This window comes from Hakea prostrata, chromosome 1 (assembly GCF_041222555.1).
Source record: "Hakea prostrata isolate BN-2017 chromosome 1, UWA_Hpros_2, whole genome shotgun sequence".
Classification (NCBI taxonomy): Eukaryota; Viridiplantae; Streptophyta; class Magnoliopsida; order Proteales; family Proteaceae; genus Hakea; species Hakea prostrata.
The window spans coordinates 13,898,798-13,923,301 of NC_142600.1; the positions used below are offsets into that span (position 1 = coordinate 13,898,798).

Here is a 24,504-nt window from a genome sequence, read left to right on the forward strand (position 1 = left end):
CACCATCTGCAAAATAAGGACCATTTTTTTTCCCTGTAGGATCTCTATTGTTCCTGTGCCACAATTCGTTAAGATTTAGAAATAGAAAGGCAAATCCATCTCAATTATCTGTTCTTTATGGAAGAAATTCATGAATATTAGTGACCATTTGTACATAAACCAGAAATTTTATTTCTGCAACCACATCACTAGCAAACAGAATTAGCTAGCAAGGGCTTATCTGGATATTTAAACCTCTTGTACTTGACTTGTAAGAGGTAGCTTTGGTCAATCTAAAAAGACTCTTCAAGCCTCCCAAAATATTATTCCACGCCAAAGCCCACAACACCACCTATTTTTTGGAGGTGGTGACAGGTACAACATTTGCACCCTCAACAAATTTTCTGCATGTATGTATAATGGTCCATTAATTCATGAACTTTTTTTCCATCAATAACAGATAACTGAAGTGGATTTACTTTTCCAAATCCAAATTTTAAAGAACCATGAAATAGAACTGATAGAGATCCAATGGGAATAAAAGAAAAATGATGACTTATTTTTATCAGATCTTTTTCATGCATTGAATAGGTTAGAACATTCACGAGTCAAGTTATACCATATTATTTTATTTCTTCTAGTCACCCAAGAATCGGAAGTGTCCTAAATTTCTGTCTAGGAATGGTGAAGAATGGCACAGTTAAACTAGCAAGTTGATTAAATTCTGTTCAGTAGGGTCAGGTCATTTGTTTTAAGTACTTTATAAATGCAATCCAGCGGATGTGAGTTAATCATTAACATACTTGATGACACACACACACACTCGATGGTATATGTGTTTATAAAAATATGATTTATATAACCTACGGTTTATTTTTTAAGAATTTACTAATTGAATAGGGAACCAGATGGTGGCAAGGTTAAGGGCTAATGAGATTAGCTTTATACATGGCTTATTAGGTGTTAATAGAAAGGTTACTGGATTAGTGAACTGCTTTGAAAGGAGGCACAAAGTTGGGACACTTATTCAAGTGCTAAGAATGGATTGAAGTGGCATTGTAGTGCTAGCAAAAAGTCCGTGTAAGGATGAGGTGTGATAGTGGATTGAATTCTAGCTAAGCATGATTTGACCATTGCTGATGATAGTAAAGGAATTAGTATTAATACCAACTACGGTTTTTTTAGAAGTAAATCACAATTAGTAGAAAATAAACAGCTTGAATTGGCAGCTTCCCATTAAACCATGTGCCTTGTGAATGGCCTACCACTAACTGAATAGTTAAGTTCGTGATGTCAAGGCATTGCCAGCTCATGCAAAGCAAAGGATAGTGGTAGCTTTGCAAAGGCAGCCGCATGGCTCATGCAAAGGAGGTGACTCTCATCTTTTAATTATATCCCCATCCTTCACTAGCTTTTGCGGCTATGGTCTATCACATATGAAGAGAGAAATTTGCACAAATGGATGGAGTCCAGGACGCTAACTCAATATAGGAACATATCACTTTTGAAATAAGAGGTAGAATACCGGGGGAACAAAGAGGCACTGTGGGTGGAAACCAAAGAGAAATAGATGGTAAAAAATAATTAATAATAATAATAATAATAATAAAGAATGGGTTTGTAATGTTTTTGGGTGGAGATTTTTGAAAAAAACGCGTCTATTGTATAAGCCTTGACATCCTAGGGAACTCATGGCTGTGTTTCGCGTTGCTTAATAGAAATATTATTCAAGCAAGGAAAAGGGAGAAGAAAAAAAACCACAGTGATCTTCATTGTTACAAAATCGAAAGCAGTATCAGTTACTACATTTCCTAGCTTCACAGAAATTTTGGCCCTCAAAGGACAAACATAATATTTCAACAGAAAATAGGACCATCCCAGTGTGGAACGCTCTCACTACTGTTTACTGCAGGATCTGGAAAGGGCATATGTGTAGTAAATAAGTTCATGTTATAAAATTATACTAGTTTTGTTAGATTACTTAGCTGTTATTTGATATGGAATGAGTTAAACACATAAAGTGATATTGTCAGATCTAAATCCATATGGTAGATCAATGAAAATGATGGTTACGAAAACTCAAAACTATTGATATAGTAGATGAAATTTTGAACTATGATTTCTGAGTGAGTTTTGATCCATCTCCAGTAGAATGCAATCAATGCATGCAATCTTTTTAGGTTCTTTCAAGTTTGATCTTGACATGGCATTATTGAAAGTCACATACAAGGTTTTAACCTAAATTTGTATCTTCCACATATTAAAGGAAACATAGTCTTAGTCTAGTAAGAACCAAATAAATAGGTAAACACCACACCATGAAATCTCACAGGAACAACAAAGTATACCTGGAAAACTTTAATGAGCTTCAGCTCACCCCTACGCTTGATTTCAAAACCTTTAAGCTCTGCAAGGGTTCCATCATCATTGAAAACGGCATATCTCTTCTTAATCAAAATGCCTTCTTCCTTTGAAGCAGGAAGTATCATTGCCTGTGAACCAAAGAGGGACAGAAATAATGCATGAAATGGATGAAGAACAAATGAAACTGGACACAGTCATGCTTCAAAGTGCTCACCTTGTATGGTCCATCCACCTCAAACTCAATGGAGCATTCGCTATGTACTTCATATGTCTTATGAATGGGATCTTTGAGTGTCTGATCAGCAGCGGAGTTTTAAATTAGGGCAACCAAAGTCAGTTTCTGTGTAACGACAGTAATCTTAGAAGAATAAGCAGATCCAATGCTAACCTGGTACTGATCATTTGTATTATTTCTTGCCACATCGACATTAAGCATTACGCAAGGGTATGAGATTGTCAGTTTTCTTTTCGAATCTCTGAAAATATCAGTTTCAATAAAGATGATTAGCACCATCATGACTCCCATACATAAGTTGTAAAACAAACTGTAGTTAATCAAAGACAACAGTTCATATATTTATTTTGTACACTTTTCATCACATAATTAGTGTTTTTTCTTAGGTTTCACACAATCCTAGAGGACTTATCCTTCACAGGAATTCAATTTTCTGGAAAAATTTCACTTTCCTAAAATAAAAAAAATTGCCTTGTAACCAAAAATATTCTAGATTTGGGGTTCCATCTGTATTGAAATCATTCGCCAAGTTTCTAGGTGCTTACTTGCTTATATTACCTCTCCAAGGAACAGGCATATTGTTGTATCCTGGAGACCTCCCTCTTCTTTGTTCTCCCCTCCCCATTGAGGGATGCTTTTCTTGTGTTTAATATTGTTTCCCCATTTTGCCCCTTAGCAGTTTCCTTGTTGTTTTCTACTTTCCATCCAACAAGCAACGAATTTAGGCTTATCCTAACTTCAGAAGGTCAGCCACATGGATCCAAACAACATAAAGTAAGGAAAACTGGATTCTGAACAAGAAACCAGAGGACAAAGAGAAGGGAAGAGAGCGATGGACAATGAGATGAAAAATAAAAACTGGAAAATGACCAAAGAAAAAGAGAAATAAATAGGCAAATTCCCTCACTGATCCAATGGGAAAAATAGTCTAGAATCTAGATTAATCTCCATGTACTGGGCTTATGATAATCATGGGAAATTCTTAAATAAGTGGGACTATTCTTAAATAAGTGGGACTCTAGAAGGGGGTGGCGGAATTGTAAATAGAGAAGCTCTATAGGTGGATGATAAAATTGTAAATAAGTGGAATTGTATAAGTAATGGCATAATTGTAAATAAGTCTATTAGTAAAGGCAGAATTTGTAAATAGTTAAAACTTTATAAGTGGTGGCAAAATTGTAATACAGGAATTAAAATCAGTAAAAAGGTGGGTTTAATAGTATGTTTGAAAAGAAGCTAAGAGATCTCAGAACAAAGGCGTATGTCATGGGTATTACCTTTGGGGCTTGGAATTCTCTTTCTCAAACCAGAGGAGAACAGCAGAAGAGGGGAGCAGCAGCTTCAAGACTTCAAACCAGGTACCATTGTGTCTTTTTCTTCGGTCACTGATTCTCTTCTTCTCTTTTCCTTTTTTTTCCTAGACTGAATCTTATTTCCCTTGTCTTTCTTATCTCCATCTGGTTCTCTCCAAAATCTTTCGGGATTACATTTTTTTCTTCCACTCAAAAGCTATATCATAGGGAAAAATTAGTGGAGAGGGTACAGAGGAAGAAGATTGATAAGGGTGTGGGATCTTTGGCTCTGTACCAATTAACTCCTGCTATGGTGGACTTTCACAGAAGTGGAATCAGAAGTATATGAAGAGGAAGATAGAAATCGCATAAGAGAAGGAAGAAGAGCAAAGAGAGTGCTCACACTCGCACACCAGCCACAGTGTCACACAGGCTCTCACAAACATAAATTCATAATTTTCCAAACTGTGTCTATGATAGGGGATTACAACACACATAGAAAATAACAAGGATCTAATTTAAGACTTAACTCCATAAGTGACCAGTTCAAACTTCAAACTAGGAAACTAAAAGTAATTAGAAAGTGATTATCCTAAGAATCTAGTTTCTAAGATAAATAACATAAGCTAAAAATTATTTCCCCAAATAATATGTTTCCTAAAATCCTACTAGACCGATGACTCCAACTGAACCTGGTTCATCTCAGTCTAGAAACCCAATTAGGTTTGGGTCAGCATTTCTATATCACCTTCCTCTGTGTTTAGGTTAATATACAGATTCTAACATTTCTAGCACTAGCAATCCCCTCAGTCTTGTTCGTTTCTGGCATCAAAATACCTCTTTTAATCCAATGTTTCCTTATTCCTTTGCCATGTCATAAAACAACTGTTCTTGGTCATATTAGTTGCTTGGACCTAATCATTCACCACCAAGTATCCATAGTAGCCCCACGACTAATCTTTGCTTCCCCTAGCCCATCTTTGGTGACCCTTTCAGTACATGTCATCATCTTTCCATACAAGGTTCAAGAACTCGGTTATGGAGCCCAACTAGGTTAGCCAAAAATCTGAGTTGGACCAAGATCTCACTAAGTGCATATTTCATTTTTTCAACTCAAAGCCAGGTTTCGGTGGGACACCAAAATCCTTTTTTTAAGCATATAATTACTGTGAAATACTGAGATCTCACTGAAATATCAAGATCTCGGTGTCAATGTGTTCCTTAGCTCATCTTGGACATTCAACAAAGTGAGAGACATCTTGGAAATATCAGCAAGACCTCATTCAATGGTTCCACACAGCACTAGTGTCTCCCTCAAAGTCTCAGTTTCCTTGTTTGATCACGTTATAAGTAATTGTTCTTTGGGACCCCCCCCCCTTTTAACCTCCATCAACTTTTATTAGGGTACACATGCTCCCTTCTCTTATGCATATGAGCTACATGCACAAAGACACATATCCAGGAGCACCACTATATTGGGTGGTCAGGGTCTTACATGGGATAATCTTACAGTCCTTGAACACTTTTGGTAGTGAATACATGTTCACCCCACCCCAAAAAGAAGTAAATCTATTCTTCAAAATTAGGCACATATGGTTGCAAGGGAAGGTAAATAAGGGAGGCAGATTTAGTTGAAAATAAAATTGAAAATTTTTTTACTCATGATTGTATAAATTCCATCAAATCTTACCAAAAATGGACAATAAGCATTCATGGACTTATTTTTTCTCTAAAATCCAGTGAATCTGATCAAGAAACAAAGCTTCATCTCTAGATTCATAATGTTTTTAGGTTAGTAATGCAGTCATTCTTGGTAATGATTACCAAAGTTCCCTGAACTTCCATTTTGCTTCAAAAAGCATTTGCTTTCCATTCATGTCATTCAACCAGACACAGCATGAAATAAGGAGTAGGTTAATACACTAATAAGAATCTGTTTCCAACTGGAAAAATATGGTTACATGGCAGAAAAGATAAACACTTCAGGGATGTGAGAGAACAAACATAAATTACTTTGTTTTGAAGGTAAAGTTCTCAGGAAAAGATCCAGGAAGCGCACACCAAATACCATCTGTGTCCAATTCCAGTGGTCTTCCAATTTTTTCAACCAGCAAGCGAGCATTCTGAATTATCTTTGCACCCGTATAAGTGACCACTCCAGCCATTTCCATTGAATACCATCTAGCACCCCTGAAGGGAAGAAAAAGAAGAAAAAAAACATAGATGTAAATTGTAGGTTCTAAAAGACTATCAAGGCAGATAAAACATGTAAATGGAATGGTACATTCAAGTAGTGCATCAAAACTCACTTTCGCATGACATATCCATAGAAGGAATTAAGTATACATTTATGAGCAAGCTGTAAGGAATCATAGACAACCACCATGTCCTGCAAACAACCAAATATTCATATATATTTATACACACATAGCAATGAAAATGTGTACTTATAAATGTTACGCTGAATTCTTTCATTTCTTCTTCTTCTTTTTGTCATTTTTTGGGGGGTGTGGGGGTCAGTAAAGGTTACACAGCACTCAGACCTGTGCTTCCTGGACCTTTATAGGATTTCCACTGGCTTTAGCATCTGCTAATTTCCCCTTCCAGACTTTATTTAGTCCTTTATATTCATACCTTCTATCTCTGAAACTGAAGTCAAAAGCCTCAAAAATATCAATTAATACCAATTAATGATAAACTTGCAACCAAGAACACATTTAAAGGTGCTATGTGCAGTAATTATTCAGCATAAAACAGTTAGGAAATGAAAACTCTACTGCATATCACCAGAAGCTTCACAACTTCCCCCACACAAATGCAGTGAACCTTCAAAGGGAGCATGTTCTTGGCTACTTGGAACTCGGAAGTATGGAGGAAAAACTGAGCATCCAAAGTAAAATAATAACCTGCGAACAGTGTCAACATAGAAAGAATTTTCCCTCATGCAAATCCCAGCTTCTCTTAGTTCTGTGACTGGTTTGTCAAGGACCCGCTTATATGCCTGTTACAAACCAAACGATAGTTTCAAGTCGCCTGTGCTTCAAAAAAAAAAATACTTGTACAAAAAGGTTTTACCTTTTGGCAATATTTTTTAAGCCGCTCTTTCAGCCTTAACTGTTGCTCAGATTTAGGCAGGTCAAGGAAAGATTTTGACAACTGAGCATCGCTGCTTTCAATGAACTCTGATTCGATTTGCCTTTTCAAATGATAATAGTCACTGGTATTTGTGAAATTGACATTGAGAAACAAATGTCAGCAGCAATCACTGGCTAAAATTTAGCAGTGAAAGAATAACATAACCTTTTCTTCGCCATGAAAGTCTCTCCACGCCAAACCCATTCAAGCGTTCGTAGACAAGTTTTTCCCGGACGATTAAAATCACATGCAGTGCAAACCTCATCTGAAACTATTGATGGTGGCTGTAATTGCAGAAAAATAGAATATTCAGTTCTCAAATTATTAATTAGTTTCATAAACAAATCATCATATCATTTTATCACAATATGACCCAGAGGGCAAGAAGAAACTGCTAAAAAGTGGTAGTGAGAAGTAGATTGCAAGTTTACATTGTGAATCAGATGATATACCCCTGACACGGATAACACCAGCAAAATGAAACATCCCTGACTCCACCAAGCCATTCCAGATAGGGTTTTCCATCAATCAAGCATAAGTATGGTTTTGGACAGGCAACAAAACAAGCTATCCACGATTATATTACTTAAACAGTTAAGTATTGGCAACAAAAGATGCTCTTTCAATATGAGAGATGGTCTACAAAAGGCTTCAGATACTGGAATAGTAATGCAAGGAGATAAAACATGCTCAGTTTGGTCTACGTAAAGTAGCAGTACTGCTACAAGAAGCAAAAAGGTTTTTTCAAACACTATAATATAAGGTTAAGAATGATACACAAGGAATCCCACTGGACATAAAGAAAATGTATGCCTAGAGTTGTTGAATAACCTAATATGCAATTAAAGGGTTTAGAGTTCTTGAAGCAAAAAGAATGTTAATGAATAGAATGAATAGGAAACAAACATAGAAGCTGACTCAGAATACATAAAAGTGGAAACAACTGGAAGGAACTAAAATTGCAAAAATGAGTGGCAAAGTGAAGGCTACCAATTATTCATCGTTGATGACCCAAGACAAAGTGAGTGAAGCAACCCTTGCATCTACCAAGGACAAGGCATCTGCTCAGTTGAGACTCAATCCTCTCCCCACTCTCACAGAATGCACGGACTGTGACAAAAGTCAAATCTCAACTTCAAGGTGACACTTCAAGGTGACAAGCTAAGCCTGATCCATATAAATGTTGGTGATGTCGCCCTATTTGAAGAGGATCAACTATGGCCAACTTTCCAGGATTCAAAATCAAAAAAGTAAGGGTTTAGGGTTACAAGATTTTGGGAAATTTGACTGAGATGAATAAGAACATAGGTTTATAGTGGTTGGATAGTTTTGGGGAGATTTAGAGTAATGGGTTGCATAGATGGATGAAAAAGGTTCTTGAGATATGGGATAAAAGTTTATTGGAGTATGATGAAACTTGGACAAAACTTAGGTAACGGTAAATAGGGATGATCTCTAAAGTTTGGGACTGTTCTAATGGTTAGGGTTCGGGGATTTAGAAGTTCAGAAGATTAGAGAAAGAAGTCTTGGAGTTTGGGATAATTCAACTTACTTTTGTTGAAGATCAGGTTGTTTGAGAAAACATATGCTTGGTAGAAGAAAAGAGAAAAAGAGAAGATAAGAAATCACATATGGGGAAGAAATTGCACAAGGGAGGGAGATGCTAGGTCATTGTACCTTATCAAAAATTCAATTCATCAATTCATCCATATTTATAGCTACACTGGCTGACATGGTTTCAAACTCAAATTAGAACTCAAAATTAGACACTTCTGTAAATCTTGAAGTTATTACAAAGAGAATATCAGGCTTCTAACCAGTGCAGGATAACAATAGCCAGTTCCACAATGTCATAGGCTGCAATATGCAATATCAAAATTGGTTCCGAGGATATCATATAATACACATCTAAGCAGATACAAAGGATCCATCACCCACCAGAGATTTTGGCACATGTGTGGTAAATTTGATTAGGAACTACAATGCAGAGCTTTCATGGAAATTTTTACAGAAAGAGAATCTCAATATTTAAAACAAAGTACATCCAAATAGAGAACATACTTAGAGCAGCAGTATAAGATAAACAGAACAATATTCACAAATGACAACTCGAGAGGGCTGCACCAAACCTACCTGAAGCCTGTTTGTTAAAATAATATTTGGATACATTGCAGCAACATCTAGATGATATATCAGAGGACATTCCTCACGAATAGGCTCACCTCGCAACCTTACAAGCTGCAGACGAAATATTCATTCATTCTCTCACCATACATCATAAATGACAGATCGAATTAACATAAGTACACAACCTATTGAAGAGATACTGAAAATAAATCACATTAGTAACTTACACGTAAAGTTCAATTGAATAGAAAACAGAAGGCTTGGATAAAATGTTTAAAACATGAGAATAATGATAACCTTTGGTACACATATGACAAGGTTAATCGGCCTTGGCAGTAACGCATGAATACTATTTGATTAATATTCAAATATAAACAAAAACGAAGAGTAGATAAGGCATCAAGCTTAACAAAGAGTGGGGGGATACAATGCCTATTGATTAAGCAGATACCAGTATTCAATAAAATATCAAAGCATGACAACAGAAACAGAATTACCTTTTCCATGATAGCATCCTTCACTTCATCATAATTGGCGACAGATTCAATGTCCATCTTACCCTCCACTTTTATTGCATATTGCAGATCACGGTCAAGGTTGTTGATCAATAGCTGAAGATGGAAAAGAGTGTTGAGATGTCAATCAAGCTGCTTAGCAAACAGCATCATACACTTCCACACAGATTTGGAAAAGAAGAAAAGAAAATAAATTACATCATATGCAGATGGATCAAGTCGAAACTTAGTAGGAAGATCAGATCTAAAAACACCACTTTCAAGGCATTCCACATGGCCACCTATATACGTCTCACTCTCCAAAAGGTGGTTATTATAAAACTTCTCTGGATCCTCTTGGTGCTTATTTGGACAGATAACACTTGCCCTGTATGCCTGTGAATATTCCAAACATGAGTTGCACATAAAACAAGTTCAACAATAATGTTGAGGTGAATTCGGTTTGAGACAGAACACCAGAATTACACGAGGATTGCTCAAGAAGCTTAAAGAATTAGACAGACCATCTCAATAAGAAACAAAAGAATGGGAATGGAAAATTCCAAGAACCCACCTGGACCATGAGGAGCATTTCACAAAGAGTTCCACTTCCTTTGCGTAAAACCTCATCAGGAGGCATAGGTATTATAGTTGCCAGAGAGAAAATGAAAGGATGAACATAGGTCATATATAGGTAGTAAGTTGCAACAGCATCTGATACTGAATAAGAAGCCATGGTCTGCAATGCAATTTATTGAAACAATAAGGAAAACCACTTCAATAATATTGTTGTCAATCTAAAGACAATCGTTTACCCTCCAAAAAATAAATCTAAAGACAATCTACATACATGAAAACAAATATTTAAAACACCATATACATAAAAACAAATATTTAGAATACAATTCAGAGATATCTGATGGAATCAGCAGAGTAAATATCTCATGGCACAAATTCTTCCATGAATAATTAAAACGGAACATGACCAACATTTGTGATTAACAGTCTGATAAAGTACAACAGGCAAGAAGCAATCCAAGCGCACAACTTAGTGCAGACCTGAGCGTGGACTTTCATAAGAGAGCTCAGCCCGCACGTGTTAACGATTGCACAACATAATTAGGTATTATAAGCAGAAACACTCTACTACAGTCCCAAAACTGGCCTCAAAGCCAAGATTTAGCACCTTCGTAATGACAGACCCACTAGGACAGCACAAATGGACTTCCAATTATGTTACACCCACAATATTACATAAACTCAACCACTTGTGGCTGCACAAATTTTGTGAGATGAACAAAAAACCATTTTCAGTCACACTTACCTGCGGACGTTCCATGGCAAAGCGTACCATATCCTCAGGATTCACCTCAAGTGGATCATATCCCAACTTAGCCTTTGTAACAGCCTAAAATAAAAAGGAAGAAAATAAGAGTCACAGTTCTCAAAAGAATAATGTAACAAAGTAAGCAGAGGAAAAGCCAAAGCAATTCAAGAAGTTTAATAACAAAAAGCAAGCAGCAAAACTAGCAAAAATAAAATCATAATTCAGATCTGACAACAAATAAACTCTGAAAGCAATGAACTTTTCTATCTCAGATCACAGATATGATCGATCTATATTGGTACTTGAGTTAAAAATAAATAAATAAATAAATAAAGAGACTAATAATATTAGTCCCAACATGCTTCAAATGTCAGCAGATTTCAGCAATGATTTGCAATCTTAACCGTCAAGATACCAGCAGAGCATTCTGCAGGAAATGAAAAGATACCAGGGCAGTTTATAATGCAAGAACTTAGTTGTTCTCCCTTTGTATGTTTTTCACTTAACTGATATAGGAGAGTAAAGCAATTTAAAACAATACAAAAAGATCCTCAATTCTTTCTTTGAAAGAAAACAGTAGTTGTAATCTCCTTAGTAAATTTTGAAACCACTATCAAGTTCTTGGACCTGATAGAACATGGCATAACAAGGTTCAAGAAATGGTTCAATGAATGAGACGTAGCCAGCTCCAGAGTGATTATATAGACAGCAAAGCGTGAATATAGGTAAACCATCATCTGTAAGCCCACATACTGTATTTTGTCACATCTGTGTCTGTCGACACTGTACAATATAGGACAAGAATTTCTTGATACATCGTAGAAAAACCAGCAACTAATAATCAGAACAAACAACATGGAAGACAAAGAGAAAGGAAGAAGAAAAGGCTGCTGCAAGGGATTACAGCCGATATCTAGAGGCAGCCCCTTCCCATTGTATATATAGATAACCCAACATCATTCCAAGAGCAAAATACTCCTGTCCTTGTGGCAGTGGAAGATTAATTAACATAAACAATAACACGACAAAGCAACTCAACCTATCCCAAATAAAAGGGTCACACTTGGATCCTTGCACTCTGATCAGCGCTCTTCAAGGTTCTTTTTATGGTCAATTCCCCCCCCCCCCCCGGCCAACGACACCAAAAAAACTGGGCCAAACTTCTAAGCCAAGCCTGCCCGCTTCCATAGAACAATATCGTGGCAACGTAGACCTAAGTGGTCATATTGGATCCTTGGGAACCATCACAAGTACAGCCGGCCTATATTTGAACGAGAATGCCATGTCATCCAGAGGAGTTGCCAACAATTCATAAAAGAATAATATATATATAAATAGAATGGAGCAGTTGAAAGGAAAAGGAGATCTATTCCGTCAGTTTCACTTGAGTTAGGCTTTCCTGATAACAAGAAATAAAAGTAACCTTACAAAGAGTCCTGGTTTTCCTGATGTATAGCCAGTATTGTTAGATGCTTCGTATGCATGCATCCACATCCAGATTCTTACAAAAATGCAGCCATTCCCATACTATTTGAAATGTCAACCAAAAGTGAGATGAGATAATAAGGTCCAATGGCCTGATTGGAGTCAGCAAAACACTCTACAGAACCTTAGTCTTACAATTCGTTCAAGTTAGCAAGCATTAGATCGCTAAGTCCCTTTTTAATAGCTGAGAACTGGTTCCTGCTCATGGACCGTAGAAAAAAATTCAGGTACCACGTCGGTCTCACCTTGGTGAAGCCGGAGACGATTGCCCGGATAGGCTGGGTTCGTGCAGAGGGAGGTCACTCCCAATGTGCCTGTCAAGCCTTTGCCAACTGGTCATTACGGATTCGGTCATATTATCAACACCCTTGTGTGTTCCGCTCAGTCTGTGTGGTGGAACTCAACACCCAACATCCATCATCCATTATCTACTGTAGTGTATGCCCACCCAATCGAGGATTCAAGATTTCTGGAAATAACCTTCAAAAGCCCTAGCCTAAAGGCATTGATCTTATGCTTGTCTTTCCTCACTACTACTCCTAAACTCATTTTAGGTCTACCCATTGCTTTGTTCCTTCAACCTGAATTAAATCACTCTACGCTGCAGCATCCGAAGGCCTCTGTTGAAAGTTTCCATGCCACCTCAAACCAGTTCCTCAAGCTTATCATGTATCCAAACTACTCCCAAATAAGCTCTACTAGGATCAATACTTAATTTATCCTTCCTAGTTTGTCAACTCATCCATCTAAACATCTTCATCTCCAGTTCACTAAGTTTAACTGCATGACCCTTCTTAATTGAAAGGAATATGTTGATCACACTACTCCAAAAGCAACTTCTTTATTCCAAAAACTCAGGGCAGCTAAGCAAATAAGGGAGATCTTGGAGACAACACATAAAGGTGATAGGCTATCTATAGAAGAGGGCATTCAGTTAAATAAAAAAATGAGAATTGCATCCAACCATAAACTTTTGGAAACAGACATGAATCATCTGAGACCGAGTGGTCTCGAATTAAAGTCTATTTTTCCAGCCAGCAATCCCATTTTGTTACAATATACAAGAACAGCTTGTCTGATGGATCATCTAGAGCAGAATAAAAGGTAAATACCTAGTCTGAAGAAGCATTTTCACAAAAATCGATTATGCCAGTCACTATGTTATAAGTACATCCAGAACCAACAAAAATTGAGCAATTTACACATAAGAATAGTGCACAAATGCACATAACACTTTACTTTTTAGTTTTGCACTTAGAGGTAACAAGAAGTATCAACTTCAATTTTTTTAGTCTGTAGCCTCCTTCCGTCATTTATAACTATCCAAGATTAAGAACCACCACAAGTTTCTTTCTTGTGTTATTCTGTTCTAAAATGCCTTAGCAACACTCTTATCTGTAACTAAGAAAATTGAATGAATGAACCTGATTTAAAAGCACACCTTTAAACCCTGACTCCCTTGAGGAAGATAGCTATCACGTTTCACCCAAGCAAAACAATCCAGGTGGCATGCAAACTTAGCACGACATTCACCCTGAATCTTGTCACATTGAAACCCCAGCTCCTGCATGCTCAATGATGAAGTGAAGATTAGGCATCCAGAATGAAGAAGCTGCAACTAGATATAAGTTCTTTCACAAGGACCAAAAATGCATACAGATATAAATGTTAATGTACCAACTGGAAAAAGTTAGGCACTAAATACGTGTTCACTGCTCCAAATAGATAAATAATCAGAAAGTCAGAATAACTATACCTTCAAAACTAAAAGCATAAGTAAATCATAATAGGATCAAACTATTGATTCTGGAAAATATTTGCCTAAGAAGACATTAATTAACTTCAAACTGAATATATAAGCCCAATCGTTTTGAATAAACAAAAAGGACAAACATGGCTACACAATGCACATATAGTTGGATTAAGAAGCCAAGCTTAGATGACAAATATTTTAAATGATCAGATACATTTATTCTTATGCTGTTCATTAACTCAACCAAATGGTCTTTTTGTGTCTGTCATGTTATTTCTTACTTCACCATGTTCATATGCATACCTCATAGTTGGTGATAAAAATGTTTGAGACAGTGTGACTGGGAAGCTGGCAAACCGCCGATATAGCCCAGAATCACTCAATCCTGTTACAAAAACTCGATAATTCTCTAGAATACCACACTCAAAAATCTACAAATGGTTCATCGTTTCACATGACAAGTTGCCAATAAGGAGGGGGGGAAAAAGAAGAAGAAAAAAAACTCTACCAAAGGTGCATCATGCATGGTAAGCCTCACTCTGAGAAGTTTTGACCCATTCAAGTGACACATGCTCGCATGAGCAGTGGATTGACCAACATATATTAAACTCTAAATCCTCCCTTGGGCACCTGAAAAACTCTTTCACAATATATTGTTTACTGATTTTCTATTTAGTACACTTAGCTACCTCAACAACCTTATGTTCACTCAAGGAATGTACCAATCAGGCAATCACCAATTGTTTAAGATTTGCACCAATTTGCAATGTGTGATAGTTCACTTAAAAGGAGTGATGATCCAACCTCATCACCTCATGAATATAATTCATCTGGTCTTCTTGCAGCCATTATATATGGGAAACATACTGATCTTATCAATTTCCAATATTACTACCACTGGGAATAATTTAACTTTTTATAATACTGCATAAAAGCCAACAAATTCTTTCTTTTCTTTTAACAATAGTTGACAAGTGATCACCATAAAGAACCACTACTGCAATTTAATACCCATAATAGGATTTTAGCGAAGTGAAAAGGTCTTTCCTACCACCACTTGTGTTCTACACCGAAAAAGAATGATTAGGCAATTTCTGGGAATCCCAACCATTTGATAGACTGGCCAAATGTCATATCATATTATTCCTTTGCTTATGCAACTTTTCTTCTTCAGGCTGGAAAAGCCTTTCAGTATCTTACTCCAAAAGGGATGCTATTTCACAGGCAAAAGAGGAATTCTCCGCAAAGGAAGACATAAGAATAGGAAAACTGAAATGACTTTTCAATTGCCCTCCAGAGGTATGGCAGCTTGTGCTGTGCCATCATTCAGATTCCCAACCGATTTCGGCACTAGTTAAATGGGGTGAATCACCAGCAATCCCAACCATTTGATTGCTACAGTAATGGTATGGACTGGCCAAATGTCATATTTCAAAGGCAGATTCAATCCTATATTCTCATAGATATTGACAGTATGATTGCCAAACCCTCTCCACAGTCCTGGATTTTCAAGGTTTAATTTGCCAATTATCAATTTCTGATTGGAAAGGAACCTGACAAACGAGCACGAGACCAAGGATCTACCTGTCCACATAATTTCAGCCCCATCCTCCCTAGTGGCAAATACTTAGGCCATAAACAAAGGCATACTTGGTAGGCGGTCCAGAAAACCAGAGATTCACGGAGAGAGAGCTGACTTGAGACATGGATGACCTCTGTAACTGCCAGCCACCCTTCCACCCTCTGCAATCAGAACCTAGACCTGCCTTTTCTCCCCCTCCATTCCCTCATCCTCCTCTGAAACTTCAGACCTTAGCCTTCACTATATCCCCCCCCCCCCGATGACTCCTCCTTATGAGCCCTTTGCCCTACTTCAGCCCTTGAACCTGGAATCCACTTCTGGAAGTACACCCTCGTCAGACAGTTCGTTGGACCCAGGCCCTTCTTCAACATTGTTAAGGCCTCTCTCCAAACAGTGGAAAGTCCAAGGTAACCTGGACATCTTCATCCTCAACAACGGCCTATTCCACTTCAAGTTCCCCACAATGAATTCCAAAGATGCTGCACTGGATGAAGCCCCCAGACTTGTTGGAAACAAGCCCATTTTCTTCAACAGTGGGAACCATCCCCCAAGCTCCACTAGATCATTTCAACTCATTACCACTGTGGATCACCCTCCCTGACCTCCCCCTAGAGTTTTGGAACAAAAAATGCCTCAAACACATCAGATCGTTGTGGGAACCCCTCTACAATCGAAAGCCCGCCCCCGAGAATGGAGAGGCTATCCTACGCCAGAATGTGTAGATTTCTATGCAAACCCCTCCTTCCCCATTGAGGATGAAGACAGTTACGTAGTTGTATGAAAATGGAATGTCTTCCCTATCCACTATGTCCACTGCCATCTCTTTGGACACTCATCTGCCTCCTGCTGTGAAAAACATCCTGAAGCCACTGCAACTTGTCACTGAGTCATCATCGCTGCTGCAACTTGCCAATGCAACCACCATGAAGACAAATGCCATGCCGCTGCTACCACTATGTCAACCACTATTGTCATTGCACTGTCATCTCTCATCTCCTACCATCGGAGAGCCCTCCTCAACACCTACCAGAACTAAAAGCCGAGGTAGAAAACGATCACACTGGCGGTAAAGGAGAAGGAATGACAGTCAGCCTCTGGCTCACCGCCGGGCAGTTTAAACCCTCCTTCCCCACCACCGAGGGTGAATCTGTCCCTAGGGCTAGCACTGCTGCTCCTATAGGATGCAATCACTGCTGCTGACTCCTCTGCTATGGGAGAATCTCACCTGCATCTGCTAGACACCACTACTGTACAATTTTTATATACAGCCAGTCCATGAGTTATATTTTGATGCCTGACCCTCGCATCTGACCACCTGATTCCATCCCCGAATACCATCTTGCCCACCTGCAAGTCATCATCTACCCTAAAATTTCCTCTTTTGTAACCATCGAAATACCTTCTGTGACCTAGTATCCCCAGTAGGGCCACCCCAACCCATCTCCCCCTTTCCCCATCCCTTTGACTGCACCACTTAAATGGGTCCCACTGCTTACCCTCTCACCCCTCCTTTATTACTAGACCACGAGAACAATTCTATGAACCCTCCTTTGAACAGGGCACGCCAGGCCAAACCACTGTCTACCAAACTAAACCCCTTGACTCACCTTTGATCCCAAAGAAACCACCCCTGAACCAAACCCCTTTAGACCAAATCTGCCGGTTCTCGCACCAAAGATCCCCTTAGGCTTATCCTTGTCACTTCAACAATTAACTCCTCTTCTGGAACCCTTCTACCTACAGCCCACCCAACCCATCTTTCCCTCCCTCTTGACCCAGCTCTCTCAGCCTAACCCTTCTGTCCATCCAAACCAAATACTCCTCCTTGCCCTTTGACCCAACCCATTTCCCAACCCTGTCCCTCTCTCCCCTCTTCTTACACCCCAACCCAGCTCACCAACCCCCCCAGCCTAGCCCCTCCCCTCTTACTAGCCAACGATCATTGTACCAAATCTCACTATCGAGGGCAATCTTGCCCTTGAGAAAAAGCAAGATCTCACTCGACTAGTGAGATCTCGCTCGAGATCTGGTATTTTCCTCAAGCCGACCCAAGTGAACTCGAGGGCCCATCTTGGGGAGTTTTAAGGCTCAAGTTGGGCTCAAAGTTGGTATTTAGCCTATTTTAGGCTTTAAAAACACACTAGTGGCCTTAGATTTGTGAAAAGACAACCCTAAGTAAAAGTTCAAACTTAGTCCTAAGTTTAAAACCGAAATGTTGCATGATGAACATGTAAGGTTATAAAACATGAATATGGAACCATTAGGACATATAAATCAAAAGCAAGTGATAAGATACAATAACTTAAATACAACAGACTTCCAACCATACAAGAACAATAGAACATCACATTCTCGACTCTCAAAAATACAATAACACAACCATCATAAGTTCATAACAAAAATATCGAGTATGGCTCATGCTTCACATTCTGTTGCCAACAACCTTCCCTCCGACAAAACGGGAGTCCCGCTCAAATCATTTTGGACCTCGGGATTTCTTTTGCAGTTTGGGCTTGGGCCCATGAATAACTATTGTGACCTTAGTTGAAGAACTTTTTCAAATGCCTTGTTTGATCTTCCTTTCTTGATAAACTTTGTTGCAGGTCAAGATCCGGCATCAATCCAGCAAAAAATGAGGTTTAGGATGGTCTCAACTAGTTGGGAGGCGAGCGAAGGCGAGACATGTTGTGATCTCAACCTATCTCGCTCGAAATATGGGACTTAAGCATATGGGTGGACCAAGATCTTGGTCGAGTTTCGGGACTTCGGAGCTCTCACGAGATCTCATTCCATGACCATGAATGTTGTTGTTTAGTTAGTACCATATAGACAAGAAGCAATAAAGACTAGGCCCATGTCATAGCCTTATAGGTACAACATACCACTCAACCATCAAAATCCAACCCCAAAAAGAAATAGAAGTGCGTTAAAATGGAAATAAAGAGTGACAAGTCAACAAAGTGCCACCATATGAAAGGGCAATCCTGTGAAGTAAATAAACTTGAAATTCACTTTTTAATTAATTATTTCTTGTTTCAAACTGGTATTTGACTAATGAGTTGGGTATAGGGCCCTCTATTTCGTGGACTCACCCTTACCTACCAAATTATGACATTGTACCAAACACCAAACACCACTATGTATAGACCAAGGCATCTAAACAAATTTTAGTTCGGATTTTATTTTGGAATACAAAGACAATAACTTTTCAGTTATTCTGAATACATTTCTTAAGGGCCTGTTTGGTTACTTGGGTCTGGAGATTTCAAATATCTAGAGATTTCAAATCTATGGAGTTGTGGTTCATAAAATTAACTGTTTGTTTAACCTGAATCTAGGGAATGAAATCTGAAAATTCATCCTGATTTTGTGAATGCACAACTGTTTAGTGATTTTATAGTAGGGGTTCACCTCATACCCACAAAACTACAAATTCACGTTTTTAGTGTAAAAAGGTGAAACCCTAGATTTCATAAATCCAAAGATTCACACAACCAAACGGGTATAAATTTTCCATTTATGAATACAGAGATTTGAAATCTCTAGATTCATGTAACCAAACAGACCCTAAAGACAAAATTTTATTTCTAAATTCATTTATTTATTACTCATCACTTACAATTATATTCATGGTGGTTGCAATGTTGCATAAAACTATTGTAAGCAACTTAACTACACCAAAACTGTTTACACGGACATGTTGGTGTAAAATACAAATATATATGGATTTCACAGTTTTGCTCAAATCATCCTATGGCTTTCTATTTAGAAGTAAATGAAATTCAGAAATTTGATTAGGAAATTAAGCCACCAAAAGTTGTCAACAGAGGAAAATTTATGTTGACAAGAAAGTGAAAGAGTTATGTACACATTTAAGTTGGCCAGCATCTCGATCAAGTTACACATTGTCAGGTAGTGAGTGATAACAAAAATAAAAAGTCAAAAAGGAATTACACAGGCTATAGCATACCTTGCTCATTAAAATTCCATGATGAGCAGCTCTAGCTTCCAAGAACGGCCAATCGAAGAAGTCACCATTGTATGTAACATAAATACTAGGTTTCGCCTCTCGCATATGTACAAACCACTGTCTAATAAGCTCTTCCTGCAAGCTCATACAAATATAGAAGGGCAAAATATGAACCAAACAACAGGCACAGTCGCACTTTGAAGACATATGCCCTATCAAAGAAACAATTAATGATACCCAATTACCTCATTTTTCACATTTTTCACTTTGAAGCTCCCTTCGTATTCTGGTTTTGGGGTGTATTCCAGATCTTCTATGTCCTCACCAACACACTAAAACAAAATGGTATTATTGAATTATCCATTTGAGTATTAAACATTTCAAGTAATAACCATAATATAGAATTGCAAGACTAACTGCATGAATGTTTCTATCTATCGCTTCACTAAAATAGTACAGTATCTCTATCATTTGTTATCAGCACCGGTAACCGCAATCAGAAATAAACTGTTACCAACTCAAATATTGAAGAGTTATGATTATTGCTAGACATCAGAATGGATTACCTAATTCATTGTTGGTAAGCAAAAACATGGAAACAACTTAACAGAGGTACCTGCCTAAAAAGAAGAAATGAAATGTATGTCAAGCTATGTGTTGAATATTATAATGTGAGGAGCAGATTAAGTGTTAAATATAGAATGTGAGAAGTCTAAACTGAGTCATAGTCTAAGTTAGTCATTGTTATTAATTAACTCTTAAGTTTTTGTTTTTTTTTTTACTTTGGTATTGATAGCAATGTGATTCCTAAGTAGGATTCTTAGTTTAATCCAAGCAGTGGGCCTCAGCCCAATGGAGAATTATGAATCCTGTTGTGCCTCTAGGATTTCCCTCTTTCTAGTCCAGGTAATCTCTCTCCATTCTCCCCCTTCTCTCTTCTTTTTCCTTCTTCTTGCAGATCCTGATTTGCATCACTATGTTTCCAGGAAAGAGAAACCTCTAGAAATTAGAAGAAAACCCAAACAGTCCATGCAAAAATTAGACGTCAAACAGTAATATATGTTCAGAACCTATATAATTTGAAGTGTAAAGAAAGAATATATTCTTACTGTGGATTTTCTCCTCAAATAACTAGCACAACATTTTAATCAAGTGACCAATTGCTCAGGGGTTGAAGTCTAGAGACATGCTCTCGGCAGAAGCAGGGTTAAGGCTGCATTAGCAATAGGCAATAACCCGACAAAATGGAGAGGCAGAGGTTCATTCTGTGGGGTGTGTGAGTTGCTTGGGCTTCCACTTCTACTGAACAAGTGGAATTCCTTCTTGGTGTGCATCAAGTTTGTCATATAAACCAACACGAGTAAAGCATGCAACTATCATTTGTAGAGCAAAGAGGAAGTTGCCAGGAACTAAAAGCGGGGAAATCCAAAAGCTTCCAGACCAGTATTGCCAGACAGGTCTCAGGCCAACGAAGAAACTCCAACAACATGAGTCAAAACCAGCAGAAGAAAGAGAGATCCACCTTCCAATAATGCAGCCCTTCATAGTAATGATGAAAAAATCACAAACACATACAACCCCATAAAGCAGGATAAGAACTATCACATTGGAATTAACTGTCATCTCATAAGAATCAAGGCTGAAGTATACACTTCACATAAATTTTAAAACGGGGGACACCCCACATAACACTGGAAGTATTCTTCTCCGGTCATACTTTGTTTCTCTTTTTTATTTGCAATCTCCAGATAAAAGCACTAGACTACTACCAAAAGAGAACTCCACCCCCCCCCCCTTATAACAGCTGATTTTGGCATCATCCAACTTAACACTGGTCCTGATGAAACTTCAGATTCAAGGGATCAACCAAGGGACAAATCTGCCAAGATCTCAATGAAATTCAAAACCATCCAGTCAATTGCCAAGGTAGGAGGGGGTTGTGGTTACAGTGATCAGATGCGGATGGGGCTTCAAGGGAATGATGAGCAGGTCTAGAGGAAGCTCTGGTATGAATTCTGATGGCTATATTTGAGTTACTAAATTTAGGGTTGACTGGTCAACGGCATTTGAGGGGGTGTTAGGGGATAAGATTTAGGTCTAGTGCAGATACTATAGAAGGGATGTTCCTCAGAAGGATCAGGATTTCTGATGACTAACATTCTGGAAAACAGAAGTTGCAGGTTTTAGGGTTTTTTTTTTCCCCTTCCCCTTTGATAGGTGAGATTTATATTAAAAGAGAAAAACAATACAAAGAAGGCATCCTCCTAGAACCCCTTTTGAAGAGGGATTAGGATAATCGAGACAAGGAGGCTTGATTGGCTGGCATCAGGGACTTATGGGGGGGTCTCTATGGTTGAAATTAGGACTTGAGTTGATGGCTGGATCAACAGAATTGCAGGTTCAAAAAGCTCAGGGTTTATGGTACTCAAATGAGGCAGATGAAGGCTGGAGCTATGGTGGCGAGAATCAAAGGAAATTAAGAGTGAAAGAAGGTGGAAGGGAATGTAGATCTCCTTGCCTAGGCAGCAGCCTGTAATGGCAGCTCCAGTAGACTATATCCACAGCCACACCTAGAACTAGGGATTCTAACCACCTAAAACAAAACAGGAACCCTCCTGGACATTTTAACCACCAGGGAAACATCAAAATTTAGAAACTCTCCACAATTTGCAAAGCTAAATTATTGGAACCAATGATTGTTCTCATCAGATGGGGTATACACAGGAACTAGTAAGCTTACAGTGGGAGTCCTTCATATAACACAACTATCCCGAGAATTAGAACTAAATTACACAAACTAAACAGAATCCTAACATACATAGGAGTTAGGACTTTGACTGATTGAATTTAAAAAAAAAAAAAAAATTAAATATAAATAACTAAAAAACCTATTTGTTCTTCTAATGCAAGAGTCAACCTCAAACCAGAGAAATTAGTGAGAGATCCACTGGACCACTGCAACCAGGACCAATACAATCATCATGAAAGCATACTTTATCTCATTGTAATAGAATCTCAGGTAGTTTCTAATTTCAGCTTGTTACTAATTTAGCAGTTTTTTAAAGGATGTTTTTATTTTAGTTGCTTTCTTAGCTTTTATTTAATACTTTCTATTTTCTTAAAGTCTTTATTTTTTAGACTTCCAATTTCCTTGAAAAATTTTAGCCAAGCTATCTATAAATATGCCTTTTCAATAGAATAAAAAAGGAAACCTCAATGCTACCTGTCTACTAAATGGAATCACCTACTTATAACATACATGGGTTGGTCGATAACACTTATATATTCCTGTTCCACGTGTGTGTCTTGATCCTAGTTCAATTAAAATCCTCTCTCCCTCCTATATCCCGAACAATTAACGACTATTTCGAATACACAGAGCCAACAAGGGATTTCCTCTTTCTTTTTTTTTATTACTTTCTCTCTCCTCCTTTCTCTCCCCTCTCTCTCCTCTCCTCTTGTCTTAAACCTAACATATGATACTAACACCTCAAATATACTTCATTTAAGAAGTCACCACGTAAGTAGGAGGTGGGGGGGGAGGTGTCCTTGGAGAAATTGAATTTGTGGCCTGGTAGCTCACTTTATGGTAACTGCAATTTTTCCATTCAGAAGTATGGGAAACACCAAATTGGATTGGACAAACATAAATTCAGGGGTGTACTGTTATGTATTTACAATCTCATGGGGTCTATGTGCTTTAGGGCAAAATATTTGGGTGTGTCTGATATTAACTCTTTTCTTTGACACATATAACATGCCTTTAATAAATATCTATTTACCCACTATTATGTTCTTCTCCAAATTTGCTCAGTGAGACTTGTTGACATGAAACAGATTCCACCTTCATGTTCAAGCCCATATAATATAGAGAAAATGCCTGGTATTCATAACATTCGTGATAAATTAATAATGTCATTTAACTTGTGGAAACAATGGGAATTATAGAAGTACAGTCCCACATGAGTTAGTTAAGATCATTGGTACCTTCATATACTTGAGCTTGGACCTTCCGATAGGGTTGTCCATCTATTATCCTCCCTATGTTGTCCGTATATGTGTACTAGGTATGCCAAAGTTACAGTGAACAGAAGTGTTGAGATATTAGGAGTTATTGTCTGATGATATACACCATCAGATATACAATGCTGTATTATTTAAAAAAGGCACTTTTTATATAAAGTTCCATCCACATGACAAATACACAAATGCAAGCAGATATACATTATCATCATTGGAGATCCTCGTCATTAATTATTTTTCATTTTAAAATTTTATACAAGGTATTGATGCATGACTTTCATTCATAACTCACCAAATGGTGTTTGCACTGGCTCACATGCCAAGGACCCTGATTTTTGTGTGAATACCCCAACCCCAGCCAGTAAAACTGGCACCCTAATGTGACATTTTTCAGTCTTGAATGAACCAGGTAAACCTCTTTAAGTATTCTCTGATTATATATTGAATTGGAGACTCTTGTATTTTTCATCACAGTGCCTCTTCTCTTTCCTTACCTCCTTTCTAGTTTGATGTATGATACGCTTTCGTATAATGATGAATTGATCAGACTCTCACACTTCCTCACAGCACCATGCAATTAGACCAGCTGGGAAAGGATGGGTTTTGTATTGGTATTCAATTGATTACTTTTAACCTTTCAAACCTGTAACTGATAGCTGAAGATTTTGGTTTCCAGGAGTAAGTAATCAGAATAGGTCTATGCAATAGTCACCTGGTTTCCCCTTCACTAACTAGAAG

General features: G+C 38.0%; 1 protein-coding gene across 3 annotated transcripts in view; it reads right to left on the reverse strand.

The window, feature by feature from the left end:
* The window catches only part of LOC149027673 (DNA polymerase epsilon catalytic subunit A-like), a 73,887-nt gene that overhangs the window by 46,311 nt on the left and 3,072 nt on the right, over nt 1-24,504 (reverse strand). For all 3 annotated transcript variants that reach the window (XM_089164741.1, XM_089164750.1, XM_089164735.1), the window contains exons 8-24: nt 19,989-20,075; nt 19,744-19,878; nt 13,880-14,002; nt 10,951-11,034; nt 10,201-10,365; nt 9,846-10,022; nt 9,630-9,743; nt 9,139-9,243; nt 7,171-7,289; nt 6,946-7,087; nt 6,777-6,871; nt 6,414-6,519; nt 6,180-6,259; nt 5,884-6,060; nt 2,732-2,819; nt 2,558-2,638; nt 2,328-2,471 (exon numbers count right to left, since the gene is read on the reverse strand). In XM_089164741.1, coding sequence (XP_089020867.1) covers nt 2,328-2,471; nt 2,558-2,638; nt 2,732-2,819; nt 5,884-6,060; nt 6,180-6,259; nt 6,414-6,519; nt 6,777-6,871; nt 6,946-7,087; nt 7,171-7,289; nt 9,139-9,243; nt 9,630-9,743; nt 9,846-10,022; nt 10,201-10,365; nt 10,951-11,034; nt 13,880-14,002; nt 19,744-19,878; nt 19,989-20,075 — 2,022 coding nt within the window. The remainder of the gene's footprint in view (nt 1-2,327; nt 2,472-2,557; nt 2,639-2,731; nt 2,820-5,883; nt 6,061-6,179; nt 6,260-6,413; nt 6,520-6,776; nt 6,872-6,945; nt 7,088-7,170; nt 7,290-9,138; nt 9,244-9,629; nt 9,744-9,845; nt 10,023-10,200; nt 10,366-10,950; nt 11,035-13,879; nt 14,003-19,743; nt 19,879-19,988; nt 20,076-24,504) is intronic.